This window comes from Nerophis ophidion, linkage group LG04 (assembly GCF_033978795.1).
Source record: "Nerophis ophidion isolate RoL-2023_Sa linkage group LG04, RoL_Noph_v1.0, whole genome shotgun sequence".
In the NCBI taxonomy this organism is placed as follows: Eukaryota; Metazoa; Chordata; class Actinopteri; order Syngnathiformes; family Syngnathidae; genus Nerophis; species Nerophis ophidion.
This window is the reverse complement of record NC_084614.1, coordinates 80,489,806-80,510,502: the sequence shown is the minus strand read 5'-3', so window position 1 is coordinate 80,510,502 and position 20,697 is coordinate 80,489,806. Positions and strand designations below refer to the sequence as shown.

The 20,697-nt window shown below is 42.3% G+C and overlaps 1 protein-coding gene across 2 annotated transcripts in view; it reads left to right on the top strand.

Moving 5' to 3' along the window:
* tcerg1b (transcription elongation regulator 1b (CA150)) overlaps positions 1-19,833 on the top strand; it is a 30,652-nt gene extending 10,819 nt beyond the window's left edge. Inside the window, exons 6-21 of one of the 2 annotated variants that reach the window (XM_061899243.1) lie at positions 5,003-5,062; positions 5,533-5,733; positions 8,312-8,418; positions 8,490-8,578; positions 8,668-8,828; positions 8,988-9,069; positions 11,653-11,788; positions 11,870-11,959; positions 12,032-12,150; positions 15,742-15,892; positions 15,957-16,121; positions 16,188-16,370; positions 16,442-16,621; positions 16,683-16,766; positions 19,071-19,171; positions 19,240-19,833. In XM_061899243.1, the coding sequence (XP_061755227.1) occupies positions 5,003-5,062; positions 5,533-5,733; positions 8,312-8,418; positions 8,490-8,578; positions 8,668-8,828; positions 8,988-9,069; positions 11,653-11,788; positions 11,870-11,959; positions 12,032-12,150; positions 15,742-15,892; positions 15,957-16,121; positions 16,188-16,370; positions 16,442-16,621; positions 16,683-16,766; positions 19,071-19,171; positions 19,240-19,441 (2,111 nt within the window). In that variant the 3' untranslated portion in view covers positions 19,442-19,833. The remainder of the gene's footprint in view (positions 1-5,002; positions 5,063-5,532; positions 5,734-8,311; positions 8,419-8,489; positions 8,579-8,667; positions 8,829-8,987; positions 9,070-11,652; positions 11,789-11,869; positions 11,960-12,031; positions 12,151-15,741; positions 15,893-15,956; positions 16,122-16,187; positions 16,371-16,441; positions 16,622-16,682; positions 16,767-19,070; positions 19,172-19,239) is intronic. The other variant, XM_061899244.1, reaches the window with a different exon arrangement.
* Positions 19,834-20,697: the final 864 nt, after the last annotated feature.

Genomic DNA, 20,697 nt, shown 5'->3' with positions numbered 1-20,697 from the left:
CCCCGTGAATGCGTGGGTTCCCTCCGGGTACTCAGGCTTCCTCCCACTTCCAAAGACATGCACCTGGGGATAGGTTGATTGGCAACACTAAATGGTCCCTAGTGTGTGAATGTGAGTGTGAATGTTGTCTGTCTATCTGTGTTGGCCCTGCGATGAGGTGGCGACTTGTCCAGGGTGTACGCCGCCTTCCGCCCGATTGTAGCTGAGATAGGCGCCAGCGCCCCCCGCGACCCCAAAAGGGAATAAGCGATAGAAAATGGATGGATGGAAGACTAAAACACTATCAGTGAAGCATAAGAAACGCAAAACAATGGCTCTTCTAGCCGTGTTTCTATTTTATTATCATTACCGTATTTTTCGGACTGTAAGTTTCAGTTTTTTTCACAGTGCGACTTATACTCAGGAGCGACTTATGTGTGAAATTATTAACACATTACGGTAAAATATCAAATATTATTTAGCTCATTCACGTAAGAGATAGACGTATAAGATTTCATCGGATTTAACGGTTAGGAGTGACAGATTTTTTGGTAAACGTATAGCATGTTCTATATCCATTTTCTACCGCTTATTCCCTTTTTGGGGTTGCGGGGGGCGCTGGCGCCTATCTCAGCTACAATCGGGCGGAAGGAGGGGTACACCCTGGACAAGTCGCCACCTCATCGCAGGGCCAACACAGATAGACCACATTCACACTCACATTCACACACTAGGGCCAATTTAGTGTTGCCAATCAACCTATCCCCAGGTGCATGTCTTTGGAAGTGGGAGGAAGCCGGAGTACCCGGAGGGAACCCACGCATTCACGGGGAGAACATGCAAACTCCACACAGAAAGATCCCGAGCCTGGATTTGAACCCAGGACTGCAGGACCTTCGTATTGTGAGGCAGGCGCACTAACCCCTCTTCCACCGTGAAGCCAACGACACTACTAATCATGGCAAAACTTACTTTTGAGCAAATAAAGATCCAGAAACTTACATTTTTGAGCCTGAATATAAGGAAGATGATAAACAAGTTTTAGAATCTGTGTGTTAAACAGATCAAACTTTGGTGAAACACTAAGCATCATGTAGCAGTATTGCTAAGTGGTAAACAAGAAATACAAGCTACGAACATAATGAACTAATCGCTTAGTGTACAATGTCTGCTCTCACTGGGATGATGAATGATGGGATGTTCATATCTTCCCATTTGGTTAAATAATTATCTTAATCCTCACGCAGGCTTTAAAAAAAGTGCCGAAAAAGGGCGTCATTTTGTGTCGTTCCGGGTCGAAGTTCGATGTTGAATTTTTTTATTTTTATGCCTACAACCTTCTACTATCCAGGTGAGAGGGCTGATTTATAATTTAGGATTAACTTAACCAACTCAGAGGTGACGCAGCAGCTCACTGGCTTAATACTTCAATATAACTGCATAAACTAGTAAGTAAAGGTGGGAATCTTTGGCCATCTTACTTCGATTCAGACAAACTTCAGTGATCCTCAAGGGAAATTGTTCCACACAGGAGCTCAGTTGCAAAGGATGGAAAGGATAATGTACACAAGGGCACAAAAAGAGGCTGAAAACAAAAGGTATTAGGTAAACTAAAAATGTACCAAATTTACATTTACTTTAATATAGTATAAGTATATTTATTACACTCATGATTACGATTCAAGAGCTACGATTTGATTAAAAATCAATTATTGATGCATCTTTAATATGTAAAGTGATACAGTTTTACATTTCTTTTTATTTCATTAAATAAGTATTTATGACTTGAAACTTTTTAAAAACAGTGCATTCGTAATAAGAAAGTCTCATCACAATTATGGAAATATGTGCAAAACTGGAACATAAGTGCCCTATAATAAAGGAGCTGGTCAGATCTCTGTGAAGATCTCAACTCACTACCATGAATTGATTAACGTGGACCCCGACTTAAACAAGTTGAAAAACTTATTCGGGTGTTACCATTTAGTGGTCAATTGTACGGAATATGTACTGAACTGTGCAATCTACTAATAAAAGTATCAATCAATCAGGTGGCCTGCTGCAGTCAGACACATTTTAGAACTGTCTGCACGACTTTATTTACAATTAAAAAATAGGTTATTGACGTTTACTAATCGATTGTATAATCGTCCATGTCCGAAATGCGATGCATCTAAAAATCAATTTCCCCCACCTCTACTAGCTATCTCTCTGTGATCACAGCGCCGCTAAAATTAGTTCTTCAGTGTTAGCGCTTATAATAACAATATCGCTAATATTTAGTTAATATTCAGATCACGACATGTAACTGGAGTAATGTTGATGGATTTTGTGATGTTATTTTTAGAGAGCTTCATGGGCAAAATAGTGTTCTCCCATCTGCTGCATTGTTACCCACCTCCTACTTGTCAAATGCAAAAAAAAAAAGAAAAACATATGTGTTCTTGTCTTACATAACGATTGTAAAAAATAGGCAAAATTTCCCCCCAAAAAAGTATAGTTCCCCTTTTAAGCCAACTTAGACTGGTTTTGTCAGCTCGATTAAAAAATGTGTCCGCCTATGTTGCTGTATTGTTACACAGCTTTAAATTGTGCACACAGTGACTTCCTGGTCACTGCAAATAAAGATTCAAAATAAGAGCATGTCAGTATTAGCCTTGATTCGACCACAGCATCGGATAAAATGCACACATTTAATAGTGTTATTTTTCAATTTAAAACAAAATACTCCAAGCTAAACGTATGTGAACACAGATATTTAATTGTGCACTTTGAACCTACAAGCTGTGATCTCTTATCACAGAGTGATTGTTTTGTACTCAGGAATACGAGAGGGGGGTGTTTTTAAGGTGCGTTCAAGGACCGCTGAACAGATTAGGTCGCCACAAAGCCCAACAGAAATAATAATAAATAACAACAATGAATAGTTTTCAAATGCAGCTGAGATAGGCTCCAGCACCCCCCACAACTTTGTAAGGGACAAGCGGGAAAAAATGGATGGGTTTTTGTTACACACAATTAATTCACATACATTTTAAATTGCATGCATGCAATGCAAATCAATATTTAGCCTATGAAAAATATAAAATACCAAACACGGCTTCACGGTGGCAGAGGGGTTAGTGCGTCTGCCTCACAATACAAAGGTCCTGCAGTCCTGGGTTCAAATCCAGGCTCGGGATCTTTCTGTGTGGAGTTTGCATGTTCTCCCCGTGAATGCGTGGGTTCCCTCCGGGTACTCCGGCTTCCTCCCACTTCCAAAGACATGCACCTGGGGATAGGTTGATTGGCAACACTAAATTGGCCCTAATGTTGTCTGTCTATCTGTGTTGGCCCTGCGATGAGGGGGCGACTTGTCCAGGGTGTACCCCGCCTTCCGCCCGATTGTAGCTGAGATAGGCGCCAGCGCCCCCCGCGACCCCGAAAGGGAATAAGCGGTAGAAAATGGATGGATGGATTTTAAATTGCATGTATGCAATGCAAATCCATATTTAGCCTATGAAAAATATAAAATACCAAACACGGCTTCACGGTGGCAGAGGGGTTAGTTCATCTGCCTCACAATACAAAGGTCCTGCAGTCCTGGGTTCAAATCCAGGTTCGGGATCTTTCTGTGTGGAGTTTGCATGTTCTCCCCGTGAATGCGTGGGTTACCACCGGCTTCCTCCCACTTCCAAAGACATGCACCTGGGGATAGGTTGATTGGCAACACTAAATGGGCCCTAGTGTGTGAATGTGAGTGTGAATGTGGTCTGTCTATCTGTGTTGGCTCTGCGATGAGGTGGCGACTTGTCCAGGGTGTACCCCGCCTTCCGCCCGATTGTAGCTGAGATAGGCGCCAGCGCCCCCCGCGACCACAAAGGGAATAAGCGGTAGAAAATGGATGGATGGAAGACTAAAACACTATCAGTGAAGCATAAGAAACGCAAAACAATGGCTCTTCTAGCCGTGTTTCTGTTTTATTATCCTTACCGTATTTTTCGGACTGTAAGTTTCAGTTTTTTTCACAGTGCGACTTATGTTTGAAATTATTAACACATTACGGTAAAATATCAAATATTATTTAGCTCATTCACGTAAGAGACTAGACGTATAAGATTTCATCGGATTTAACGGTTAGGAGTGACAGATTTTTTGGTAAACGTATAGCATGTTCTATATGTTATAGTTATTTGATTGACTCTTACCATACTTCTCAGTTGGTTATTTATGTGTCATATAACGCACACTTATTCAGCCTGTTCACTATTCTTTATTTATTTTAAATTGCCTTTCAAATGTCTATTTTTGGTGTTGGGTTTTATCAAATACGTTTCCCCCAAAAATGCGACTTATACTCCAGTGCGACTTATATATGTTTTTTTTCTTCTTTATTATGCATTTTCGGCAGGTGCGACTTATAGTCCGAAAAATACGGTATTATTAGATTTTTTTACGTACTTAGTCAAAAGATTTCAGTGTGTATTAGTACTTTTGGAGCACATACAACAATACCACAATAGTACTGATAACCGTAATCATTTTTGTCACGATAACTGTGATATGTAATTTTCATGTCGTTACGTCTCTGGCGCAAGTAAATGTGCAAGCAATGGCTATTTACAGATTCGGTTACACTCCCGTGTGTCGGTCAGTCTCAGGGGTGTCAAGCTGTCAACATTAACAGGTTCCACTGTTGCATCAGAATAAGTGTGAAAGTGTGTACTGTGCAGATGAAATACACCACACAGTGACAACATAGGTACACAGCAGAAGGACCCATTTAGTGTACTTAGTGTGGTACTTTTCATTTGCTATCACTGCTTTTGGCAAACAGTAAATTGTGTTGCTTTGCTGCTTCTTTTTGCTTCTTATTTCTGTCTCACTCTTCTCTGAGGACAATGTGTGAAGTCCATATCCTGACCTCCGATGCCCTGTCTGTCAGAGTGGGACTCAAACACACACACACACACTCAGAGGTAGCAGATGTATCCAGTGTCCTGCCGTGTCCAACCACATGCTTGCTTGTATGTTGTTCTTGCAGGTGTAGCAATGATGCAGATAGTAGGCGCACCCTGTGTAAAGGCGGGCCCCGGCGCCAACGGTAAACACACACGGCCGCTCGCCTCTCAGTCGCCCACTAGATGGCATGTTAGTGTCTGATGTCCACAGCAGTCTGTTGGTGCTGAATGATCCATCCGCTGTCTCCCTTTCAGCACACACAGTCTGATTCGACACACAAGCCACGACATTTTAGTGTTTACTGACGCTCTCTAGGCGGTTTCTACGTACCGGCCGCCAGCAGAGCAGCAACAGTGTGTGTGTGGGTGGAGAGCAATACAAAAAAGACATTTCGGCCACCTGTTAAAAGGCGTGTCGCTCTACACTCGCTGATCTGTTGTTGAAGCATGGATGTACAATGTGTTTGTCTCTTCACTGCTTTGTGTGTTTCTTTCCGAGTTCTTTGTGTTTTTTGCCAGGCAATATACGATCATCATAGGATGTGACTGGATATGTGTGTTGTTGTGGGAAAAAAAACCCATCAGCTTTGTGTTTTTTGTCTTCTCTGAACAGGAATGCTGCCCGGCATGGGCCCGCCTTTGGTCTCCATGATGCACCCTCAGCTGGCGCTCTCGGCCGCTTCCGCCTCCATGGCCGGAGCTCTGCAGCTCCCCGAGTGGTCCGAGTACAAGACGGCCGACGGGAAGACGTACTACTACAACAATCGCACGCTGGCGTCCACCTGGGAGAAGCCGCTGTCAGTGCTGGAGAGAGGTGGGGGACAAGTACACAACTCATATTTTCATGCTACCTGCCAGGGTTGGACAATTTATCAAATTTTGATTTGTGTTATGGCTTCTCACAATCACGAAAATACAATAGTCGATTATTGGGCCGAGCTTCATGCATGCAAATTCAGGAGCTTGTGACGAAGAAACGTATGACGTCTACAAGAAGTTTGTTATGTCATCGTGGTCACTACTTTTTATTTGACACAGCGCTACTTAAAGGCCTACTGGAACCCACTACTACCGACCACGCAGTCTGATAGTTTATATATCAATGGTGAAATATTAACATTGCAACACATGCCAATACGGCCTTTTTAGTTTACTAAATTGCAGATTTAAATTTCCCGCAAAGTGTCCTGTTAAAGTGTCGTGTTATGATAACGCGTGCGTTTGACGTCACCGGTTGTAGCGGACAGCCCGATCCAAGCTATAAGTAGTCTGCTTTAATCGCATAATTACACAGTATTCTGGACATCTGTGTTGCTGAATCTTTTGCAATTTGTTCAATTAATAATGGAGAAGTCAAAGAAGAAAGATGGAGGTGGGAAGCGGTACTATTGCAGCTGCCTTTAGCAACACAAACACAGCCGGTGTTTCCTTGTTTAAAATTCCCGAAGGTGAAGCTTTACTATGGAACAGAGCGGTCAAGCGAACATGGTTCGGCATGTCAACCGGCAGGTTTCGGTGAGAAAATTGTGGTAATAAGTCGGCTATTACCGTAGTTATAAGTGGAGCTTGCGGACTCTCTTACCTCCTCCATGCAGAGACACTGGCGGTCACCACACCCGTGGCCACACCCCTCCGACTTTCAGGTACCATATAATCTCACTAAAGCACTAGTAACACAATAAGCAGATAAGGGATTTTCCAGAATTATCCTAGTAAATGTGTCTAATAACATCTGAATTGCTCCCACTGCCGTCTTTTTTTTTTCTTTTTCTTTTTTTCTAGTCCTTCACTCTCACTATCCTCATCCACGAATCTTTCATCTTCGCTTAAATTAATGGGGAAATTGTCGCTTTGTTGGTCCGAATCGCTATATTGTAAACAATGTTCAGATGTGAGGAGCTCCACAACCCGTGACGTCACGCGCACATCGTCTGCGACTTCCGGTACAGGCAAGGCTTTTTTATTAGCGACCAAAAGTTGCGAACTTTATCGTGGATGTTCTCCACTAAATCCTTTCAGCAAAAATATGGCAATATCGGGAAATGATCAAGTATGACACATAGAATGGACCTGCTATCCCCGTTTGAATAAGAAAAATCTAATTTCAGTAGGCCTTTAATCATTTTTCAAAATGATTAAGGACAAGCAGTAGAAAAGTGGATTATCAATCTACTCAGTGGCCTAGTGGTTAAAGTGTCCGCCCTGAGTTCGGTAGGTTGTGAGTCATACCAAAGACTGTAAAAATGGGACCCATTACCTCCCTGGTTGGCACTCAGTATCAAGGGTTGGAATTGGGGGTTAAATCACAAAAAAATGATTCCCAGGCGCGGCACCGCTGCTGCCCACTGCTCCCCTCACCTCCCAGGGGGTGAACAAGGGGATGGGTCAAATGCAGAGGACCAATTTCCCTTCACCTAGTGTGTGTGTGACAATCATTGATACTTTAACTTACTTGTTCGTTTACTGTTAATATCTGCCTACTTTCTCTTTTAACATGTTCTATCAACACTTCTGTTAAACTGTAACAATCACTTATTCTTCTGTTGTTTGGATGCTGTACATTAGTTTTGGATGATACCACACATTTTGGTATCAGTATGATACCAAGTCGTTACAGGATCATATATTGACTATATCCAAAGTCCACATGTGTCTAGTGACATATTTCCTAAATTTATAAACATAATGTACATTTTGAAAAAACGGAAACAGATTTTGTGATGCCTAAAAATATCGACGTAATCACAGAAGTATCGGCTAGATACGCTCCTGTACTTGGTATCATTACAGCGGATGTCAGGTATGGATCCACCAATAGCGTTTGTTTACATTTTGACACCGGTGATCTAGGGTGTGTAGTGAAGTATGTTTAGTTATTCCTCATCCTGCACTTTATTTGTCGCCATGGAGGCGAGGATTAGTGATTTAGAAGTAGCTAAAACACTGCAGACTGCGGCTGGGCTTTAGCTGCTAGCTAGCTAGCCATGTTTTAAAGCACCTCTTCCTGAGGGCGTTTCAGTCCTATAGCTTCACCTTTATTTTTTGTTTTTAGACCAACATGCGTTCATTCTCCCTTTTCTGTCTACACACTGTGTCTGCTTGTAAGTACTCTGTGATTGTGCGCTGCCGAACATGCTCTTCTGCTCGTAAAACATGTGACAAATGACACGTCGTGTCATTGTTGGTTTTATTGTGGGCCGCTACTTTTTCGAGGCGGTACAGTACCGAATATGATTCATTAGTAATGCGGTACTATACCAATACCGGGAAACCGTACAACCCTAGCGCAGTCTAAAAGTTCTTAAACCGGAAAGTTCGTAAATAGAGGAGTTCGTAAATCGAGCTTCCACTGTGTACTAATTATTAATGTTTTATTGTGTGTTTCTGTGCAGAAAAAGAAGCAGAGAAGTTAAAAGAGCGTCTTGCACAGGAGGAAGCTGAAGCCATGGAAATGGAGGATGAAGACTTAAAGATCATAAACATGAACAATGACAAACAGGTAGGAGGCATCACATTTTCTGCCTTGTCGCAACAGTTCTACAATATTAAACGCTTGTGTTTCTCACAAAGGAGCGCAAAGAAGAAGAAATGACAGAGGAGGAGAAGGCGGCACAGAAAGCCAGACCTGTGGCCACCAACCCTATCCCGGGGACGCCATGGTGCGCTTGCTCGCGAACGGCTGGACCGACCTCCCGTCCGCGCAAACCTCATTACTCCTCTTTTTTCTGTCTGGGCGCGTTTGCCTCAGGTGCGTGGTGTGGACAGGTGACGACCGCGTGTTCTTTTACAACCCCACCACGCGACTCTCCATGTGGGACCGGCCCGAGGAGCTGGTGGGCCGCACAGACGTGGACAAACACATCCAGGAGCCCCCGCATAAGAGAGGCCTGGACGACGGCAAGAAGACAGGTGACGTCGCTACTTTGTCACTTTGATGGACGCGTGATTAAAAGTGTGTGTGTGTGTGTGTGTGTGTGTGTGTGTGTGTGTGTGTGTGTGTGTGTGTGTGTGTGTGTGTGTGTGTGTGTGTGTGTGTGTGTGTGTGTGTGTGTGTGTGTGTGTGTACAGGTTTCAACAGGGACGACCATGAGCTCGGGATCGGTGCTGACGACATGCACGACGAGGAACACACCAAAGCCAAAAAGAGAAAGTGAGTCGTGTGTGTGACAATTGACTAGACGTCGACCGATCCTTTTTTATATTAATAGTCGAGGCCGATATTCATTTGTGGTAAAGGTTATTTAAATATGAAAAGTATATGTCAGTAAGCAGCTGCACACGGCTTTAGTTTTTTTAACATATTTTTTTTTTAAGGAATCGTTGGACCATATCTTATGTGGCGCTGAAGTTGTGGTTAATTTATCAGCAAAAACTGGCAAGACTAAATTGGCCCTAGTGTGTGAGTGTGAGCGTGAATGTTGTCTTTCTATCTGTGTTTGCCCTGCGATGAGGTGGCGACTTGTCCAGGGTGTCCCCCGCCTACCGCCTGAATCCAGCTCAGATAGTCTCCAGTACCCCCGCAACCCCAAAAGGGACAAGCAGTAGAAAATGGATGGATGGAATAATATTAAAGGCCTACTGAAATGAGATGTTCTTATTTAAACGGGGATAGCAGGTCCATTCTATGTGTCATACTTGATCATTTCCTGATATTGCCATATTTTTGCTGAAAGGATTTAGTAGAAGTGAAGTGAATTATATTTATATAGCGCTTTTCTCTAGTGACGCAAAGCGCTTTACATAGTGAAACCCAATATCTAAGTTGCATTTAAACCAGTGTGGGTGGCACTGGGAGCAGGTGGGTAAAGTGTCTTGCCCAAGGACACAACGGCAGTGACTAGGATGGCGGAAGCGGGAATCGAACCTGCAACCCTCAAGTTGCTGGCACAGACGCTCTACCAACCAACATCGACGATAATGTTCGCAACTTTTGGCCGCTAATAAAAAAGCCTTGCCTGTACCGGAAGTAGCAGACAATATGCGCGTGACGTCACGGGTTGTGGAGCTCCTCACATCTGAACATTGTTTACAATCATGGCCACCAGCAGCGAGAGCGATTCGGACCGAGAAAGCGGCGATTTCCCCATTAATTTGAGCGAGGATGAAAGATTTGTGGATGAGAATAGTGACAGTGAAGGACTAGAAAAAAGAAAAAAAAGACTAGAGGGCAGTGGGAGCGATTCAGATGTCATTAGACAAATTTACTAGGATAATTCTGGAAAATTCCTTATCTGCTTATTGTGTTACTAGTGTTTTAGTGAGATTATATGGTCGTACCTGTACAACCTGAAGGTCGGCCCCACACTTTTCTTCAGCACCAGTCGACGGGTGGTGGCGATGCCCATCTCTGCCCTTCGCAAGGGACCCTCTTTGATACATGATCTTTTGAAATGATCGATGCATAATACTTTGTACTTTATGTGTGTGGTCCAATCCAACCGTGTTCGCTGGACAACTCGGTTCCATAGTAAAGCTTGACTGTCATCTTTCGGGAATGTAAACAATGAAACACCGGCTGTGTTTGTGTTGCTAAAGCCGGCCGCAATACACCGCTTCCCACCTACAGCTTTCTTCTTTGATGTCTCCATTGTTCATTGAGCAAATTGCAAAAGATTCAGCAACACAGATGTCCAGATTACTGTGGAATTTTGCAATGAAAACAGACGACTTACGTAATAGCTGGGAACGATGCTGGAACAAAATGTCCTCTACAGTCCGTGACGTCACGCGCACGCGTCATCATACCGAGACGTTTCAGACGGATATTTCGGCGCAAAATTTAAAATTGCAATTTAGTAAACTAACCCGGCCGTATTGGCATGTGTTGCAATGTTAATATTTCATCATTGATATATAAACTATCAGACTGCGTGGTCGGTAGTAGTGGCTTTCAGTAGGCCTTTAAACACGTGTGCCTGAGAGTAGTATCAACATTTACATTTCAAAATATGATAAAAACTCTTGGGAAAATTGGTTTAAAAAAAATAAAAAGGGATTTTTCTATATCACAATACCTCACCTTATACTGAATTTTATAAACATTTTCCAGCAGTTACTGAATTTCCTTATGAGTAACTTTTGAAATATTGCAAACATTTAAATAAAAACAGTCCTTCCTGTAGTTTATACATAGAGACATGCGTCAAGATGGCTTTCATCATTCCTTCCTTCCTAATCTTTTCTCCAAGTTTATACAGGAAGTGACATTAAAAGCTATAAAGGGTGTCTGTTTAGTGTTTACATTCCGTTCATGGTGGGGTGAGGAAAGTGAAGAAGATTTGCGAATGTCATCGGCGGGCTTAAATATCAACTAGTCGTTATCAGCAATATGTTTTCAAAAGTCACAAAAACAGGTAGAGATGTATTCAGATACAAAATGAGCTGAGCAAATGTTGAATGTTATCCACATTATTCACGTCTAAAATGCTGTTTGAGGCTCGCACGCCGTAATCGCCTTCTTTCTTTTTAGACAATCTCTGTCTCCACTATGTTTTTCCCAACTTTGTGCAGATACAGTAGTTGTGCTGTAGATGTTTTCATCTGTTTGCTACATTCTGTCAGCCTCAACAACACTGAAAGAGTTAACCGTGTATCTTAAACAGAGATGCTAACAGTCTCTTTCACAGACAATACATTGTTGTGTTTTTCGCTACCATTGCTGACGTCATGCCTGTTTGTTGTTACATGAAAACACTTGATATGTACTTTTTGACACTGTCTGTTTGCTACACAGGAAGGACGACGGGAAGGAGGCGGACTCTGAGAAGGAAGCCGTGATGGAGGCGGAGCTAAGAGCCGCCAAAGAGCGAGCAGTGGTGCCGCTTGAGGCCCGCATGACCCAATTCAAGGACATGCTGCTGGAGCGAGGGGTATTCATTTATTTCATTTCACTTCTTTTTTTTGTCCCTTTCGCAAACCATCATGTAATTATTGCACGTCTGCGTGCGCAGGTGTCCGCCTTCTCCACGTGGGACAAGGAGCTTCATAAGATCGTGTTTGACCCCCGTTACCTTCTGCTCAACCCCAAGGAGCGCAAACAGGTCCTCCTCTCATGCTTTTGTGCACGCGTGCAAAAAAGGGCCTGGCTCTAAAGCGGTTCTGTGGGCTTGCAGGTGTACGACCAGTACGTGAAGACGCGGGCGGAGGAGGAGAGGAAGGAGAAGAAGAGCAAGCTGATGCAGGCCAAAGACGAGTTCAGGAGGATGATGGAGGAGGCCAGGCTGACGGCCAGGTGATGCTCTTGTCTCTCACACACACATTCTTCTATTTATTACCTTCTTGAGACCTCAGAAAAATGCCTGCCTCTTTAGGACCACATTTTCTAGATATATATAGATTTGGATTTAATGCATTATTAATACATACATACTATGCAAATATAAAAATGGTAAGCCTTTAGTTAATTTTTGTTAGTAATTTGTTTTTAATCTTCATTATGAATCAAGCTGAGATAGGCTACAGCACACCCCTCCTTCCCCACGCGACCCCGAAAGGGACAAGTGGTAGGAAATGGATGGATCGATTATTTACTACAAGTTATAACAGTATGTCTCTATATACATATTTTTTTTATTTTTTGAAATACATTTTGGCCAAAGTGGGCACATTTCAATTCCTCACACACATTTATGACATACCGTATTTCCTTGAATTGTCGCCGGGGCGCTAATTAATTTAAAACCTCTTCTCACTCCGGCGTTTACCAAACTCATGCGGTAAATTGAGGCCTGCGCTTACAAATTTGAGTATGATATAAGGTTACCATCATGAAAGGAACATTTAATTAAAAAAACGTTATTATAGTCTTACCTTTACTTATAAATGATGTCCATGCGCAGCTCCTTCTGACCTAAAGCATCGATAACTTGTTTATAGAAGTCTTCCTTATCTTTCTTCAGTTTTAAAAGTCTCTCTGTCTCGATGGAGATCTTCCTTTATTACCTCCTGCTTCGATTGAAAGTCCAGTTTAGAAAACTGTTTTATTTTAGATATGTAATCCTCCATGTTAAAAGTGCAAGCGAGAGGAAAAAATAAACGATCGTTGCTCACTCTTGCTGCTTGTTGTCACTTCTTCTGCAGCCGAGTAGTCGCAAGAAGGATCACTAGCGCCCTCTACCACCAGGAGGCGGGAGTCATTTAATGACTCATATTTGACACACGCAGCTACGGTATATTAATAAAACATAGCTGCTTACTGTTCTTTTTAGCATATTCAATAGCTTGGACCTTAAATCCTACTGAGAAGCTCTTAATCTTCTTCCCTTTATCCGATTTCTAATTATTGAAATCAGCCTCCTCCATTTTGAAAATGATAACAGGTGAAGTGTCACTCGTGACGTGACTAGTTTGACTCGGCGGAAATTCTAGGCATATGCTAATTATTTGGCGAAACGTGTTTAACCCGGCAGGAAGTGTAGACGCGCTAATAAAAATTATATTTTCCAAAACTAGTTTGACCCGGCAGTAATTCTAGGCAGGCGCATACTATATAGCCGGCGGCAATTCAAGGAAATACGGTATGTTGACCAGAGGGGGAGCACTTTTAAAACCGACACACAGTCAATTTGAAAAATGCCTACCCTTTTTAGGACCACCCTTTCTAGATATATGAAGATTTTATTTACAGCACAAATAATATATACATACTATGCATATATAAAAAAGGTAAGCTTTTAGTTTGTTTTTTTTATTTATTTATTTTTGTTTGCAATTGGTTTTTAATCTTAATTACTTCAAGTTATGACAGTATGTCTCTATATACATATTTATTTTATTAATTTTGGCCAAAGGGGTCGCATTTCAATTTATTACACATACTTGTTATTACATATGTTGGCCAGAGGAGGAGCACTTTTAAAACCGTCACACAGTCAATTTGAAAAATTCCTATTTTTTGGGACCACCATAATGTTGATAGATTTCACCACAAGGGGTGCAAATGAGACCTTTTCTATTTGATGCAATGGTTTTTCGTATTGGGACCATGATTTCGGTCCTAACTTGTTCATGCCTCCTCATATGGAAGCTACTTTTACTTGATTATGTCTCAAGAAGGGTAGAAATACAAGAACACACACATACACTCATGTATTTGTTACCTTCTTGAGACCTCTGAAAAATGTCTACCTCTTTAGGACCACCCTTTCTAGATATATAAAGATTTGTATTTACAAAATTAATATTATATACATACTATGCAAATAGAAAAAAATGTAAACTTTTAGTAAATTTTTTTTTTTTATAATTGATTTTTAATCTTTATTATTTAAAGTTATTTCCGTGTTTCTATATACATATTTATTTTTCTAATACATTTTTGCCAAAGGGGGCACATTTCAATTTCTTACACACACTTGTGATTACATATGTTGGCCATAGGGGGAGCACTTTTAAAACCGACACACAGTCGAGAATTTGAAAAATGCCTCCATTTTGTGACCACCCTCATTTCGATAACTTCCACCACCAGGGGTGCAAATGAGACATTCTCTATTAGATGCAATAGTTTTCTGTATTGTGACCATTATTTATGTCCTAACTTGTTCACACCTCCTCATATGGAAGCTACTTTTCCTTGTTGATGTCTCAAGAAGGGTCGAAATACAACAACACACATTCATGTATTTCTGTCCTTCTTGAGACCTCTGAAAAATACCTACCTCTTTAGGACCACCCTTTTTAGATATATAAAGATTTATACATATTATGTAAATATAAACAAGGTAAGCTTTTAGTATTTTAATTTGTATTTTTGTAATTGGTTTTTAATCTTCATTATTCACGTTAAGTTATTACAGTCTCTAAATACATATTTATATTTATTAATTTTGGCTAAAGGGGGCGCATTTCAATGTGTTACACATCCTTATTACATATGTTGACCAGAGGGGGAGCTTTTCAATTTAGTTAACAATTTATTTGAAATAAATTTGCATATAATACTATTTTGTAATATTAGATAGTAGATAGATAGATAGTACTTTATTATCTAATATTACAAAATAGTATTGTATGCAAATTTATTTCAACTAAATTGTTAACTGGAATCAATAATGCGACTCTTTGAATTTCTGTAAATTCATAATATATTTTCACGTGGGTTTTTATTTTTAGAAAAAAAACATATTTCGCAAAGCAATAATTGGTTAACATTAAGGTCTTACGTAGTCTCATGTTAGGGCTCTGCGAGCAAGTAAATGTGTGAAGTGAACTGAAGTAATGTGGTAATACTGTAGATAATAACACTGATCAATGTGACACCTGGGAATGTCAAATGAACACAAGTTGTAAATATTAGTGACTAAATACTGTTGGGACTGAACCACATACAGTGATTCATTAGGATAATTGGGGTATGTATGTTCTATTAATGATGTTTTCATGTCTTTAAACACTAAAATATTTTCTTCAAATGGTGCTGTCTTTGTTCATTTTAGCATGTTAAATTGGTGAAAAACCAGGATCTTCGGGCCCCCAGACCCCCGGAAATTTTGACAGTCTTTTTCATTGCGGTCAAATCACATGCCTGAAGTGAAGTGAAGTGAATTATATTTATATAGCGCTTTTCTCAAGTGACTCAAAGCACTTTACATAGTGAAACCCGATATCTAAGTTACATTTAAACCAGTGTGGGTGGCACTGGGAGCTGGTGGGTAAAGTGTCTTGCCCAAGGACACAACGGCAGTGACTAGGATGGTGCAAGCGGGGATCGAACCTGCAACCCTCAAGTTGCTGGCACGGCCGCTCTACCAACCGAGCTATACCGCCTGAGAAATACAAGAACACACACACGTGTTAAGTGTGTTGCCCCATGTCTGAACAGGACCACCTTCAGCGAGTTTGCCGTCAAACACAGCCGGGACCCGCGGTTCAAGAGCATCGACAAGATGAAAGACAGGGAAGCCATCTTTGTGGAGTTCATGAGCGCCTTAAAGAAGCGGGACAAGGAGGACTCCAAGTCCAGAGGAGAGAAGGTCAGGTGGACAACACCCCCCCTCCCCCCACGCCGATCATCCAGCTGACGTTCTCCTCTTCCAGGTGAGACTGGACTTCTTTGAGCTCCTCAGCGACCAGCACGTGGAAGGAGGCCAGCGCTGGAGCAAAGTGAAGGAGAGGATGGAGACGGACCCGCGCTACAAGGCCGTGGACAGCTCCGCCCTCCGAGAGGAACTCTTCAAGCATTACCTGGAGAAGCAGGCCAAGGTCGCTCGCCGGCATGTGTTCCCACTGCAGCCGTGTCCTACTAATAATGGTCTTCATCTCCCGCAGAATCTGGACCTGGACAAGGAGCGCGAGCTGGAGCGCCAGGCTCGCATCGAGGCCAGCCTGAGGGAGCGCGAGCGCGAGGTCCAGAAGGCCCGATCGGAGCAGACCAAGGAGATCGACCGAGAGAGAGAGCAGCACAAGCGGGAAGAAGCCATCCAGCACTTCAAAGCTCTCATGTCGGACATGGTGAGGACCTGCTCGGTGGCCGCCCCGCGCCCGCCGCCACGCTCACACCTCTTCCTCCCTCGTCCGCTCAGGTGCGCTCCTCGGACGTCATGTGGTCGGACACGCGGAGGAACCTGCGCAAGGACCACCGCTGGGAGTCGGCCTCGCTGTTGGAGCGGGAGGAGAAGGAGAAGCTGTTCAACGAGCACGTGGAGTCGCTGACCAAGAAGAAGAAGGAACACTTCAGGCAGCTGCTGGACGAGACCACCATGGTGAGTTTTGTAGCAGCGCTAAAACACAGCAGGGTGCCATCCTGCTACGTCTGTCTTCTAGATCACGCTCACCACCACCTGGAAGGAAGTCAAGAAGGTCATCAAGGAGGACCCTCGCTGCATCAAGTTCTCCTCCAGCGACAGAGTAAGACCACCCTCCCTCGTCACTCCACCATGACAGCATCATCATGTTCTCCTCGTCTGCCCTTTGTTTCCTCCTCATCTTGTCTTCATGTTCTTTACATGTTTCTTTGTATTCTCCTCATGTTCTCCTCCTGTTCTTTACATGTTTCTTTGTATTCTCCTCATGTTCTCCTCTTTTTCTCTTCATCTTCCCTTGTACTCTCCTCATCTTATCTTTGTGTGCTCCTCCTGTTCACATGTTTCTTTGTATTCTCCTCATGTTCTCTTCATGTTCTCCACATCTTCCCTTGTATTCTCCTCATCTTATCTTTGTGTTCCTCCTGTTCTTCACGTTTCTTTGTATTCTCCTCATGTTCTCTTCTTTTTCTCTTCATGTTCTCCTCATCTTCCCTTGTATTCTCCTCCTCTTATCTTTGTGTGCTCCTCCTGTTCACATGTTTCTTTATATTCTCATGTTCTCTTCATGTTCTCCACATCTTCCCTTGTATTCTCCTCATCTTATATTTGTGTGCTCCTCCTGTTCACATGTTTCTTTATATTCTCATGTTCTCTTCATGTTCTCCACATCTTCCCTTGTATTCTCCTCATCTTATCTTTGTGTGCTCCTCCTGTTCTTCACATGTTTCTTTGTAATCTCCTCATGTTCTCTTCTTTTTCTCTTCATGCTCCCTTTTTGTTCTTCTCGTGTTCTTTGTTTTCCTCATGTTCTCATGTTCCCTTTGTGTTCTCCTCATGTTCTCTTCTTTTTCTCCTTTTTTCTCTTTATGTTCTCCTCATCTTCCCTTGTATTCTCCTCATCTTATCTTTGTGTGCTCCTGTTCTTCACCTGTTTCTTTGTATTCTCTTCATGTTCTCCACATGTTCTCTTTCCTGTATATTATCTTGTTGTCATTATGTTGTCATGTTTTGCCTTTGTTTTTCGTCATGTTCTTGTCATGTTCTCATGTTCTCCTGTTGTCTTTGTTTTCCTCATGTTTTTGTCTTTTTCTTTTCATGTTCTCTTGTTCTCTTCATGTTCTTACGTTTTCTTGTTGTCTTTATATTCTCCGCATGTTTTTGTCTTCTTTGTTTTCTCTTAATGTTCACCACATGTTCTCTTGTCTTTACATTATCTTGTTGTCTTTATGTTCTCCTCATGTTTCTGCCTTCTTTGTTTTCTCCACATGTTCTCTTGTCTTCATATTCTCTTGTCTTCGTGTTCTCATGTTTTTTTCCTTCTTTGTTTTCTCTTCATGTTCTCTTGTCTTTATTATCCTGTTGTCTTTATGTTCTGCTCACGCTTTTGCCTTTTTGTTTTATCTTCATGTTCTCCATATGTTCTCTTTCCTGTATATTATCTTGTTGTCTTTATGTTCTCCTCATGTTTCTGCCTTCTTAGTTTTCTCCACATGTTCTCTTGTCTTCATACTCTCTTGTCTTCGTGTTCTCCTCATGTTTTTTCCTTCTTTGTTTTCTCTTCATGTTCTCCACATGTTCTCTTGTCTTTATTATCCTGTTGTCTTTATGTTCTGCTCATGCTTTTGCCTTTTTGTTTTATCTTCATGTTCTCCACATGTTCTCTTTCCTGTATATTATCTTGTCATTATGTTGTCATGTTTTTGCTTTTGTTTTTCGTCATGTTCTCATGTTCTCCTGTTGTCTTTGTTTTCCTCATGTTTTTGTCTTCTTTTTCTTCTCATGTTCTCTTGTTCTCTTCATGTTCTTACGTTTTCTTGTTGTCTTTATATTCTCCGCATGTTTTTGCCTTCTTGGTTTTCTCTTCATGTTCTCCACATGTTCTCTTGTCTTTATATTATCTTGTTGTCTTTATGTTCTCCTCATGTTTCTGCCTTCTTTGTTTTCTCCACATGTTCTCTTTTCTTTATATTATCCTCTGGTCTTTATGTTCTCCTCATGGTTCTGCCTTCTTTGTTTTCTCGTCATGTTCTTGTCATGCCCTCATGTTCTCATGTTTTCTTGTTGTCTTTGATTTCCTCATGTTTTTGTCTTCTTTGTTTTCTCTTCATATTATCCTGTTGTCTTTGTGTTCTCATGTTTTTGTCTTCTTTGTTTTCTCTTCATATTATCCTGTCTTTGTGTTCTCATGTTTTTGCCTTCTTTGTTTTCTCTTCCTGTTATTGTCATGTTCTCTTGTTGTCTTTGGTTTTGCCTTCTTTGTTTTATCGTCATGTTCCTCTTGTCTTCATATTCTCGTGTGTTCTTGTTGTCTTTATGTTCTCCCGATGTCCTCTTGTTTTCTCTTCATGTTCTCCTCATCCTCTCCATGTTTTGCTGATGTTCTCCTCGTGTGGTCCTCATGTCGCAGAAGAGACAGCGTGAGTTTGATGACTACATCAAAGACAAGTTCATCACTGCCAAAGCAGACTTCAGAACGCTGCTGAAGGAGACCAAGTTCATCACCTACAGGTGAGAACCACACTTCACCTTGTAGGAGGTTCCTGGTGAGAAGATGAAGGCAATACTTCCTTCCTCAGGTCCAGAAAGCTGATCCACGAGTCAGATCAGCACCTGAAGGATGTGGAGAAGATCCTGCAGAACGACAAGCGCTACCTGGTTCTGGAGTGCGTCCCCGACGAGCGCAGGAAGCTCATCATGTTCTACATCGAAGACCTGGACCGCCGCGGACCGCCCCCTCCACCCACGGCATCGGAGCCCACGCGGCGCTCCACCAAGTGACCTCCTCGGCGGGCCAAGAGCATGACGACGCCCCCCCCCCACCCCACGGCCCCCCCAAGCGACTCTCTTCTTCGCCAAGCGCTTTGTGGCACACGCGGGGAAACCAGGTCACCGTGCCGCGGGGTGACCTTTGACCCATCGCCTCTACCTAGCAGAGGGATGATGAAGATGAAGATGAAGGCTGCCCCCCCGAGCAGCCGCACGTGTAACATAGACCATGTAAATCAACTTTAGTGTGTGAGTGCGTGCGTGTGAGTCGCGTGCACGTATGTGAGGCCTGCTGAAGCCTTACAGATCCAAGGTGCCGCTCAAAGTCTGGAATGTTCCTCGCTGCTCCACTAAAGCAGACACTTGTCTCCACGTCCAAATAAACAAGTTCCAATGTTTTCTCAGCTGCTTGTCACCTTCTTGTCTTTCTCCCAGCATGCATCTCTCTATGTATGTAAACCATATATATCATGTATGTATGTACAGCATATATAATATATGTATGTATGTACAGCATATATATGTATGTATGTATGTATGTATGTATGTACACCATATATAATATATGTATGTGTATATAGGTATGTATGTAAGTCTCATCTTAAAACTCTTCTGTATACTCTAGCCTTTAAATAGACCTCCTTTTTAGACCAGTTGATCTGCCGCTTCTTTTCTTTCTCCTATGTCCCCCCCTCCCTTGTGGAGGGGGTCCGGTCCGATGACCATGGATGAAGTACTGACTGTCCAGAGTCGGGGCCCAGGATGGACCGCTCGTCGGGACCCAGGATGGACCGCTCGCCTGTATCGGTTGGGGACATCTCTACGCTGCTGATCCGCTTGAGATGGTTTCCTGTGGACGGGACTCTCACTGCTGTCTTGGAGCCACTATGGATTGAACTTTCACAGTATCATGTTAGACCCGCTCGACATCCATTGCTTTCGGTCCCCTAAAGGGGGGGGGTTGCCCACATCTGAGGTCCTCTCCAAGGTTTCTCATAGTCAGCATTGTCACTGGCGTCCCACTGGATGTGAATTCTCCCTGCCCACTGGGTGTGAGTTTTCCTTGCCCTTTTGTGGGTTCTTCCGAGGATGTTGAAGTCGTAATGATTTGTGCAGTCCTTTGAGACATTTGTGATTTGGGGCTATATAAATAAACATTGATTGATTGATTGATACAGTATATGTATGTACACTATATATAATATATGTATGTGTATATAGGTATGTATGTATGTACAGCATATAAAATATATGTATGTATGTACACC